Here is a 12,388-nt window from a genome sequence, read left to right on the forward strand (position 1 = left end):
CTGTGCCCCCTGGGTGATGGTTAGCTGGAAATGGGTGTCAGACAGCAGCAGATGGCATGCAATAGGAATGTTTGACACGTTGGCAGGTGTGTAGCCAGGCCATGTGTGAGAGCAGCACACCACATCCCCAGAGTTGTAGTTCAAGGTGATATAGTTCAGCTTTCAAAAATCAAAACCGTTTTAGCTTTTTTTCTTTTTTTTTTTGGATGCTGAACATTTTTACTAACAATGCAATGATAAAATAAAGGCAGAGCAAAGTTCAAAGCTTGGTCTGAGTAATACATCCCATGAAACATTTAGACTCTTTATTTCTTCTATCTGGTTTTCTCGTTTACATACATTATAGAAGCTATTTAAATCTTGAATGACTTTATTAGTCCACACAATTCTACCTGACCTGTATGCCCTGTGCCCCGCTCTTAGGTGTGCCAGCCAAGCGCAATGAGCTGTACTATGAGTGCTGTAAGGAGCCCTACCCTGATGTGACATTCACGGTCACCATGCGCCGCAGGACGCTTTACTATGGCCTCAATTTGCTCATCCCATGTGTGCTGATCTCTGGCTTGGCCCTGCTGGTCTTCCTGCTACCTGCAGACTCTGGAGAAAAGATTTCTCTGGGTGAACACACATATTATTCACATGAAATGACTTTGCTTTGTAAAACATTTATAAAACATGTTATTGATCTGAAGAAGAAAGATGGAAAGAAGGTGAAGATGTTTGTACAGTTTTTAAGTACATGGCACAAAAAACTCCACCAAGAGCAATATACAAATTTTAGTTTGAAGTTCAAGCTAATACAAATATAGTCAGAACTGTACAGCAATACATAAACATATTAAAGTACACTCACATATTTGGTCATGCATATTTGTTTTCATGAATCATATAGCAAGCCATGAATACATGCATGTCAAATCTCCTTGGAATAATTAAATTTGAAAATAAGAGGCTTGCCACTAAATGCATTTTGGAATTCTGTCAGTGCCAGTGAGTTTTGAAAAATAGCCATCTGTGAATGAGCAGTCAACAGTTACAAAGTCAAAGTGTTTAAGGGATTTCTGGAGCTGTAACCTACCTTGGACATGTCAGAGGAGCCAGCATCTGATAAATAGTTGTAGTCATTGGAACATAACTGATTACATACATAAGTAGTTACAGGAATAATTTCTTACACCAGTGACTCTGATCACATCATTATGTATATACTCATGTTCTCCCTCTCTCTCTCTTTCTCTCTCTCTCCCCCTGTGTGTGTCTCTCTCGATCTCTGTCTCAAGGCATCACTGTGCTCCTTTCGTTAACTGTCTTCATGCTTCTGGTAGCAGAGATCATGCCTGCCACGTCGGACTCTGTTCCTCTCATCGGTGGGTTGTGTGTGTGTGTGTGTATATATATATATTGAAAATGGTGTCCTGAAAAAAAATCATAAATAAAAACCCATCTTGGTTTGAGCAGCCTGAGGGCGTCTATACATCATTCACAGCGCTCCTGGATGATGTGTGTGGAGAAAATTGTAAATTGTCTGTGTTGTATTCTCTACAGTTGGAACACTACGTCCATAGCAATGATAATGCTGTAGCCTACTTAGCGTTATAATTCACATTAAACTGAAAATCTTTGTTTATAGTGAAGTGAGACAAGGTGAATTTTGGGGATATTCATGTTGACGTTTCTGTCGTCATTCATCTCGTTTCCTTCTTGCCCAGGCGCTGCAGTTGACACACCTGGAAACACAATGTTAGCATGTAACTGTTGTCTCTACGGCGGAAGTTACTGTAGTGATCACCAGATCTACTGCAGTTGCATGGATTGGAGGACAGGATCTTGCTCAACTTTTTGCCACAGTTTATAAATTAGCAGGACTTCTTTCTGCGGATTGATGGTTGTCCTCCAGACTGATCATAACTGCATCCATTGTTAACCAATCAGAATCAAGTATTCAACCAAGCCGTGTAATAATAGACATTATATAATACGTAATACGTAATAATATCATATGCCCATTTAACACAATAAGTTACATTAATATCAACCAACAAAAAGCAACTAAAATATGATTTGACAATTTCTTGTTTCTTCCAGACATTTAAATGAATTACAAACTATTATTTTTAATAAAAAGAATACATATAAAGTGGGACTTTCAAAATAAAGGCACAGCTTAAAGATGATGTTATGTATCGATATTTTCACTTTGCATCAATGATATTGAATGGTTGATCATTGAATCGATGTATTGTTAACACTGTAGTGTCATACCAATCTCACTTGGTCAAAATTAAATATATTGTACATATCAACTGTTCATTATATGAGTGTATTGATGTGATTTGTGTTTGCTCATGCTGAACATGGACACCACTACATCAATGCGATGATAACTACCCTCGCTGAGAAAAGCTTGATAAATGCGTAGTCAATAGAGTGATTTATCTGTGTTTTTTTTTTATTTCCCTCAACCTCAACACAAGGCCAACTGGGACACTTAGCAGCGTTGTTAAAATGACTCATAGCCAATGTCTGAGTGTGGATATGAGTTATTGTAGCTGCTTGAGCTTGACCTTGAATACCTGAAGCAACTGTTCAACACTGCTGCTAGTATTAGGCCATATGTCTTTTATCATCAGCCCTTAATCACCAGATAAGCATAGTGTGTCCATTTCATTTTCGCTCATTTAGTTAGATCTGTCTTATCTGTTTCAAGACTTGCATCAGTTGATTTTAATTTTGTTCAGCTTTCATTTTTAATTTAGTTAGTTTAGCCACGATCAACAATGTGGTTCCTGACCGAAGGTCTCACAGTTATGTTTTGAATTATTGTACATCATATCTGTAGGCAGTCTTTTCCTGACTTTTCTTCCATAAAGAAAACCAAAGTGATTAGTGATTGACCATAAAGCAGTCATGACATTTATGCCCTTAGATGCCTCTCTCTCTCTCTCTCTCTCTCTCTCTCTCTCTCTCTACTGTTTTTTTGGTTTGTTTACCCCCATTCTCTGTTTGGTCACATTTTTGCACGTATTTTATTTCCCCCGTTTTAGTGCAATTGTGCATCTTTTTTCTTGGCAATATAACTGCTTGCACAAATTGATCCGACGTGTACGACGGAGCATTAGGGCCACACCACAATTTTTTTTTTTTCGAGAATAAAGTCAAAATGTCAAGGATAAAGTCAACATGACGAGAATAAAGTCGACATACGTATCAAGAAAAAATCTTGATATTTCAGGAATCAAGTGAGACTTTTGAGAATAGCCTAAACCAAACTACTAGCTTTACCTATAATCTTCTACTACATGCATTGTGAAGGTCTATATGAACTAATGAAATTATACTTCAGAATCAGTTTTAATAATAAGGAAATTATATCTCTATCTAAACACAGTACGGTGATAAGTATTAGGACTTTGAAGAGATTGTGCCGAAAATTGCGGCTGTTCAGAAGGAGAAACCACACAAACTTGGAAGAGGTGGCCGCATTCCTGCAATGAAATAGCTTGTAATGGACAGTTACGCTTACGCGCAATACAGAGAAGATATGTTGTATCGCAAGACACATTAAGACAATTGATCAAATTTTTTGATCCTGAAGGAGTGGGACGCGGCACTCCAAGGATGCAATCTATAATGTTGCCTACATGGTAGCTGGCATGGCGGACAGTCAATCTATTGTGATTAAGCGATAAAGGAGTTGAATTTATTCTCGTCATTTCAACTTGAATCTCGACATTTTGACATTATTCTCGAAATGGTATTTTTACTTTATTCTCATCATGTTGACTTTATTCTCGACATTTCGACTTTATTCTCGAAATGCAAAATAAATAAATAAATCTTCCTCCTTAATTTTTTTCCCCTTGATGTGGCCCTAATGCTCCGTTGTAGACTTGCTTTTCTTTCACAGTGTGAAATCAACCTATTCTATCTTAATGTTTCACCTGTTCGTGTTCATTAAATGTGACCATGGGGTAGGCATGACCTTATCTCTGAGCAAAAATAATAAAAAATTAAAAGTATGTTGATGTTTTTTATGTACTCGGCAGCCCAGTACTTTGCCAGCACCATGATGATAGTGGGAATGTCTGTGGTGGTGACAGTTATAGTCCTGCAGTTTCACCATCATGACCCTCAGGGAGGCAAAATGCCCAAATGGGTGAGTGACTACAAATTATTTAATCAGATAATCATTTCTGTTAATGTCAATGTTTGTTTAAGTGTGTGATCATGTGTGTGTGTGTGTGTGTGTGTGTGTGCGCGCACACTACTGACGCTTCCTCTCTCCCCTCAGGTTCGTGTGGTTCTGCTGAACTGGTGTGCCTGGTTTCTCCGTATGAAACAACCTGGCGATGAGCGCAAGCGGCCTGTTTACAGCTACCGTCACACCTCCCAGCACCACACCAGCACCAGCTCTCTAGAGATGGGCACTGTACCAAGCCTCACTATGCCCCTCTCACAGACATCCTGCCCACCTTGCCCCACAGGCACCACCAACGGTTCCATGAGCCACTACTTCGGCAATTACCACCCCATAGAGAGCCCACACTGCCCACCTTCTAGCGACTCCGGGGTAGCACTAGGAGGACGTGCCCGTGGCTCCCTCAGTGATGAGGCTGAGACCCCTGGAGGAGTTGGCAGTGGTGTCGGAGGCCTGGGGATGGGAGTTGGACCTGGTATGGGAGTCAGCATCCCCCCACCAGAGATCCAGCGCATCTTGGAGGAGGTGTCGTACATAGCCCAGCGGTTCCGTGACCAGGACAAGGCTGAGGCCATCTGCAGCGAGTGGAAGTTTGCAGCGGCGGTGGTGGACCGGCTGTGCCTGGTGGCCTTCTCTCTCTTTTCCATCATTTGTACCTTCACCATCCTTATGTCAGCACCCAACTTCATAGAGGCCGTCTCCAAGGACTTCACATAGCTGTTTGCAGCAGCAGGAGAGAGAGAAGGTAAAAAGCAGAATATTAGGGTTAAAGAAGAGATTAAGAGAGAAAGTGGATGGGGGAAGGAAACAATGAAGGGTGCAGTATGTGGTCCTCAACCTATAGTCTGGGCACTGCATTGGAAAGGAGCTGGGCCACACAGTGTTTCCTGAGAAAATCTAACTCAAGAAACTCAAGAATGTAAATGGAGCCTTGCAGCTCTGCTAAGCTGCTGAATCGAGCCAATCAGGAAACAGAATATTCATGATTGATAAATAAGTAATAGCAAAGACAAATCCTTATGTTACATCAGCAAATTCCAAATTAAGAATTGAAACATACATTCATTGTCTCACACTGGCCTAATGTTGGAGACAAACTGTTCATATCTAGAAGAGCAAAATAGGTTGGGCATGCAGACTAAACAGCAAACCTGGGGAGATTAGAGGCAAAAGGTTAGGAATCATGGGGAAGTAGAGGAGTACACTGTGTAGATTTTATTTTTTACATTAATTAAGATATCAATAAGGGGAAGATAATGTGTCAGCTAATTGTCTTCACCCTGAAAACAGTGTAAATATCAGTGTTTTATCTGTACTATTCATTTAGAAGCTGCTTAATTTACTGCACAATGATTCATACAGCACCACAGTCCTCCTCACTGGTTTTTCTCTAGTTCATTTCACTCATCGCAACTATTTTTGTCCTGTATGTACAAATACACACACACACACACGCACACACGTGCACGCGCAATGTACAAATATTACCTCAGTTTGGGTTCATGCCAACTGTTCACCTTCTTAACTCTTAGTAAGGAAATTAGGCGTTTTCTGATGATGTACCATCCCCATAATGATGTTGGTTAGTTAATAACAGATGTTTCACTGTAAATGTAATTGTTTTGGCCTTCACTTCGATCAACATACCATTGGACACAACTTCATTTGCTTTTAGGAATGCTTATGCTGTTTTATTTTAGCCAATAGAATCTGTAACATATTAAGAACAGTTATGAGACAGTGTATGAAACAATGAAACATACAGTATATTGTTTCAGCACTGTGTCGACTAGTATGTAATGGTGTTGACCACTTACACAAAATGCACAGATGTCTTTCTAAAGTGCAGTCAAATACTGTATGAACTGTAAGTACATCTATTAACCAAGTGGTCTGTCACTACACGTAAAAGCCATTGCTTTAATTATAGGAAATAGGTCAAGTAAAAGTTGTCTAACTGCTGTAAATGAAATACTCATATTTATGTACCTTGTTGGACTTCACTGTACACATGTGGTCACTGAAGATGAAGAGCGAAGTGACTTGAACCTCTGACACCACAGACAGCAAGAAGAAATCTTCACAACCCCATCCGCCACCATATCACTGGAGAATATACTGTAGATTTATAAAAGGCCCTACTGTCAGTAAGTTTTGTCTGTGTTTTGTAGAGGGATCCGAGTGACTGATTCACACAGCGTTGTTAACTTGTTTAGTGCCACTTCCCAGCCACCTCTTTGTCGTAGCTACAGTCATTGGTCTCTTTATCTCTTTTTCTGTGATTCCAAGTGTGGGTTTTGGCTCTCTATGTTAATAAAAGTCTATTTATTCTCTGTATACCAGGCTCTGGATAGATCTGTGAAGATATAAAGTGGAGGGAGGGGAAAGCTTGGTTCAGTCTTGGAAGAAACCAGTGGTTTGTTGGTAGTCATCTGGAACATTTGCCATTAAAAGTAGACTAAGCCTTATACATTCACTGTGGTAAATAAATTGAAATAACAGCGTGTTGTGGCCTTCATAGAATTATCCCATACACAAATAATAGCTGAGGCCTCTCCTTAGATTGCTCTCTGTTCAGTTTCTTGGTTAAACAAATCAAGCTTAGACTTTTGCTTAACTTACTGGGAAAAACACCAGCTTATAGCTTAAAGTCTACAAACTCCATCCACAAGTTATAAGTTCAATCAGAGTGCATTCTGCTTTACTTCAAGTTGGCAAATTGCAAGAGAACAGATCGGCCAGATGTCTCAAAGTGTCAAATGAATCGGGACAATGCAAAAGAAAATGGGAAAAAGTCCTTAAACTGATTGTAAAACAGTTGCAATTATGGTGCCATATTTAAAGATGAGCACATCCACAAACACAATGTCACCATTAGCGTCTTCAGTGATAATTAAGAAGACTAATGAGCCATTACCGTAAAGTGTCTTGTGTTTGTGTCACAGACGGCTCTAAATCTCCAGCTTTCATAACTGTGATACATTAATTTTGCAACCATGTTAATGGGACGGAATGTGCTTTTTTTGATAGGAGGGCAAAAACAACTTTTGGACAAGATAAACAGTCAAATAACCTGGTTAGGACAAGACCAATATAATGGGAAAAATCCCTTTATTTCAGTAAAGCTCTGGTTTTCTTAGACAGTGGTAGAAATGTCTTTGGTCTGAGATAATGAAAGGAAATAAAACATTGAATGGGAGAGGAAATCAAATAGAAATCTGAGCTGAAATATGCCAGCAAAGCATGCAAGACAAAGAATGTGGGGCATGTTTTCCTTCTGTGGTCGAGGAAATAGTCTCAGATTTTTTTGTGTGGCCAACAAAGGCTGCCTCTCAACTTCCAATTGTTTGATGTTTTGTGGATGAACTCCAATGAATAAGGCAGAACACATTTCAGGAGGAATTGTTGGCGGTTGGTGTTCCTTTGAAAGATGTAAGTTTTATTTTGCTCAATGACTATCAAAAGTTATCAAATTAAGGCAGGAATCTATTTTCAAATGATTTCGTCATTATGCAATATGTCCATCTTCTGAAGTCAAAATTTTACTTAAAACTACTAATTAAATAATAACAAAATTCAACTTTACTCTCTGAGGGTTCACAGACGAAAAGGAAAGCAAACATCAGATAAACAATTGACTGAGCTAAAGAGGCAGCTTTACTTGTGGAATTTATCAAGAAAATACTAAATAAACATCATAGTTAACAGGCTGAGACTAAAAGATTCCAGTCAGTGCTCTTCTGTGTTGTATGTGTGTGTAGGACACTAAAGTGTTGAGTTATGCCTCCTGCACTGTGTCAGTATTCTAATTATTTATTAAAGGGGCATGGGAATAAAAATGAGTGAAACAGTCCATGCAGATGAAAGTACAGCAGCTCGTGGGCAGAGGGAGATGCAGCACTTTGAACAAACTTCTTAAACAGAGATTCAGTAGAAAATGTAGGAACTACCCGTAGATTAACCATATTAAACATCAAGCAGTATGATCAGACATCAGTTAATACTTATACAGTTGTGATTTGGACTGCTCATACTGTAAATAGATGTGCTGCTGCGTTAGTATTGCAACAGTATCCTAATACATTGCATTATGCCACTGGCCTAACTCTACAGTTTTGCAGGGGAGATAATGTTACATTTTTGGTGGAGAAGACACATCAATTGTGTGGGAGAGCATGAGAAGTCAAAGAGGAAAGGAATAAACAGGTAAAACAGTTCAGGAGGGTGAAAACAGCAAATAGCAAAGGACCAAAACCATATATCATGATGTAATGATTCCTTTACATTAATTCAGATGGACAATAAATAAATCATTTTGGAACATAAATTGTGTGTGCTTTCCAGTAAATGGTCTGCTTAATTGAAAAGGGAGAGAGGAAGAGGTTGGACTTTAGGGGAGCAACCAGTCAGTAGGCCACAAAATATTACATAACTGAGGATAAACAGAGAATCCCAGCTGCAAGGCTAGATCATAGGTTAAAGTGATGGTTTGGAGCAATTCACCTTAGGGTCCTTTGCACCATGACCTCGAGCCAAACACCCCCCCAGAAGTTTTTTTCACCTGGGTCTAACATTGGGAGAGTTAGCGTAGAGTAGCGTTATCAGCTGAATAGCTTAGCGCAGGGGCTAATGGACCCACGTTTGTATCTCGTAAATTACCCCACTAATAATGCACGAAATGATACCAAACGTCTACAAGTAGTACAAATAGGTTATGCTCTCATAAAACGATGGATTGGAAAGTTTGTAAGTACACCAGAAGTTTATGTAAATAACACTTCTGCTCTCTGCTGTTGTTGTTGCTGCTGTAAGACGAGTGCTTAGGGCCGTCTACAAATTACAACACCGAAAAAAGATGCAACAAAAATATTTATTAATTTAACTTTTTTTTTTAAAGTAAGTGCTGTAGTATAACTAGCAGGAGACAAGTAATAATTGAGGTAAGTTTGGAGACATTACCTTATTTAATCATTGAATTAATAAATATTTTTGTTGAATCTTTTCGTGTTGTAGTTTGTATAGCCCCTATTCATCGTCTAACTACATTGTAACAGCAGCAGCAGCAGCAGCAACAGAGAGCTGAAGAGAGCAGGCAAGTGTTCATAAACTTCTGGTGTACTTACAAACTTTCCAATCCATCGCGTTTTATGAGTGCATACCTATTTGTACTACTAGTAGACGTTTGGTATCATTTCGGGGTATTAATAGAGGGTAACTTACAAGATACAAACGTAGATCCACGTTAACTAATGCTATCAATGATATGACAAGTTAATCTGGGGGTGTTTGGTCCAGGTCATGGTGAAAAGCGTGAATTACTCCAAACCATCACTAAGAAGAGAAATGTCAAATTCATGATAAAGAGTGACCTCTGGCAGTCCATATGTTATGTGTGAGTGTGTGTGTGTGTGTGTGTGTGTGTGTGTGTGTGTGTGTGTGTGTGTGTGTGTGTGTGTGTGTGTGTGTGTGTGTGTGCGCGTGTGCATGTGTGTGTGCGTGTGTGTTAAATAAGTGATCAAGTTTGGAATAGGCTGGGCTGTTAGAATAGAGAAGTATTTGTGCCTCCTCACAACAATAGACTAGAGTTGTTTAATTTATTTAACATTAAACTACATTTCGCACCCTCATTTGAGTCCAAATTAAATCCTGACTATAATTTGTGAGCGCAGATCTGATTAATAAATATAATAATAATTCTAGATTGCATTTAGAATGTAAAAGCATGTACTACATTGATTTTGTACCAGTGTAACAAATCTGAGCACAATGGGATTTGTCATGAGGGAAAAGTCAGATATTCAAAATCTGCTTTAACCTTGTAATTATTCAGGGATTTTGGGAATACATACTGTAGCAGTCACTCACCACATTACACACAGTTTAATTAGAAATCTGTTCGTTCTTATTTTCATCTGAGAATTTAATCAGGGATCACAGCCCACAAGTTGTGAAAAGGTGATCACTATTTATATTCCAATCTATCAATCTACACCTATTATATATAAATATAAAGTATTATTTGCCAGGTTGAGGCCCTGGAAGACTTGTAAAATAAGAGTATGGGGTAAAATGATGCAACAAAAGACAGAGAAATCCTGAAGGAAAAATGTCTTTGTTGGAATTTTATTCATGCTGCTATAAACAGGTTTATTTTTTAAGTTCCCCTGAGCAAACCATTAGAACAGATCCATGTGCCCCAATCTCATCAATACCGCCTGATATACATAGCAAACGCCCTGTGAGGATGAACAGCTCAGCTGCCAGACTCAGGCTTCTGAGATGACAACATGTAAACAAGTGTTGTTGTGTTTGTTATTGTTGTTTTTAGTTCATGCCAGTGACAGGAAGCTTAATGATATGGAGCCTAAGTGGTAACGTGGCAAGTGCAAGACTGGGTGTTGGATGCCTCACATACACACATGTACACAATTGTAGCTGCCACTACCAGCCGCACACACCATTCACACACACTGTGCATGGCGGGGGCCTGAGCGAGACCAGATTGCCTGTTCAGAGAGTGTCAAACGGTCAGACTGCTGAGCTCAGCATGCGGCTGATGTATACTTCATGGGGAATCCAAAAGTTATGAACCAAAACAGAGACACTTGCCCTTTTTTCCAGAATAAAATCTGATCTGTGAGCGTTAATAATGCAACTACAATAGGTGATATACTGTAGGTAAATTATTTTGAAATCCAAACCATAAACAGGTCAAGGGAGCTATAGGGCAAAGTGGGGAAAGGGCAGGAAAGTAATGAAATTCATGAAAAAGTTATCGGTTGAAGCTCTATCTTATTATTATCCAATATAGCAACGGCCTCTGTCTGCTGAACTGCTGGCCTAGCATTATTAGTTAAAAGAAATATGAAGCTCTCGCTGTTTGTTTATGTGTGTGTCAGGTGGATTGTGAGAGACACCACGTCATCACGGCCGCAGAGTTACTGGACGCCTTCGGGAAACAACCCTGCTGGGCGCTGCTGCCACAGCAGATGATCATGTTCTCCTCTTTGCCCTGCGACTTGCACAGCCAGCTGTCTGGTTATCAGGTCCAAATAGTATCTCACCTTCACACACTGCCTCACTCCAAACAGTTCCTTGGTTAGGTTGGTTAGATGACTTTCTGCTCTTACTTTACTCTATTCTGCTTTGCTGCTACCCATTTGCTTGCTTTACTTTTTAGTCATACTGGTGGCGTGGCTCTATGGATGGCAATGTCAGTCTGTCGGTTGGTTGGTTGGTTGGTTGGTCTGTCAGTCCACCTTCTGATTTAGACTGAAGTATCTTGACAACTATTGGATTGTTTGACATGAACAGTTGTAAAGACATTCATGGTCCCCAAAGGATAAAGCTCACTGACTTTGGTGATCCCCTATCTTTTAATCTAGAGCAACCATGAGGTTGACATTTGTGGTTGTGAGGGATTGCCATGAAATTTGGTACAGACATTCATGTCAGAGACTGTCCAAAAGCCATAGGAGTTATGACTCATCCAACAGGAGCAAAGGATGTAGTCAGGTAATGATATTATAGACCAACAAAGTTAGTGTAGGGTGGAGGTCTGGGTGGATGGATGGATTAATCACATATTCAGCTATTTTTGTAACCATGGTAACATAGGTCTTCTAATCTTCAACTACAATATTTCCTAACCAACTAAGGACTTATGATCTTTCCCTAACCAAGTTTTTCTTGTGCCTAAACCTAACCAAACCTTAACCATAGCATTCATCATAAAACAATTCAACAGTGATTTTTTTATGGTTTTGGAAGGCACGAACAAATTATGTGGTTCTGCCAATATGGGCATCGGATAAGAAAACGTGTGTGTCTTTCTAAAGGGCAGTTCAGTTACAAACAACATACTTTGTCATTTAATTTGGAGGACTTGTTGTCATGTTCCCCTCAGGATGAATTATAATTATTTTGGTGATCATCTAAATTTTCATCTAGTGCTACCATCAAGTCAGTGTATTAGCTTGGCCAATACAGTTAGTAAATGTTAGCATGCTAATGTGACACCCACAAATGTATGGTCACAATTGTAATGTTTGAAATCTGATTATATTTTTCTGTGAAAGGGATCAGGTTTACATGTATTTTAAGTTTATACTTTTACGATTTGTAGTATTCGCGCACAACGCAAGGGAGTATCGTTAAGTGAGCGCTAGTTGTAACAACGACCGAGGCTTC

General features: G+C 39.4%; 1 protein-coding gene across 1 annotated transcript in view; it reads left to right on the forward strand.

Moving 5' to 3' along the window:
* Positions 1-6,535, forward strand: part of LOC120566695 (neuronal acetylcholine receptor subunit alpha-7-like) — a 43,108-nt gene extending 36,573 nt beyond the window's left edge. Inside the window, exons 6-9 of the mRNA XM_039813283.1 lie at positions 424-618; positions 1,281-1,367; positions 4,047-4,156; positions 4,292-6,535. Coding sequence (XP_039669217.1) covers positions 424-618; positions 1,281-1,367; positions 4,047-4,156; positions 4,292-4,915 — 1,016 coding nt within the window. The 3' untranslated portion in view covers positions 4,916-6,535. The remainder of the gene's footprint in view (positions 1-423; positions 619-1,280; positions 1,368-4,046; positions 4,157-4,291) is intronic.
* The last annotated feature ends 5,853 nt before the right edge of the window (positions 6,536-12,388 follow it).

This window comes from Perca fluviatilis, chromosome 10 (assembly GCF_010015445.1).
Source record: "Perca fluviatilis chromosome 10, GENO_Pfluv_1.0, whole genome shotgun sequence".
Taxonomy (NCBI): Eukaryota; Metazoa; Chordata; class Actinopteri; order Perciformes; family Percidae; genus Perca; species Perca fluviatilis.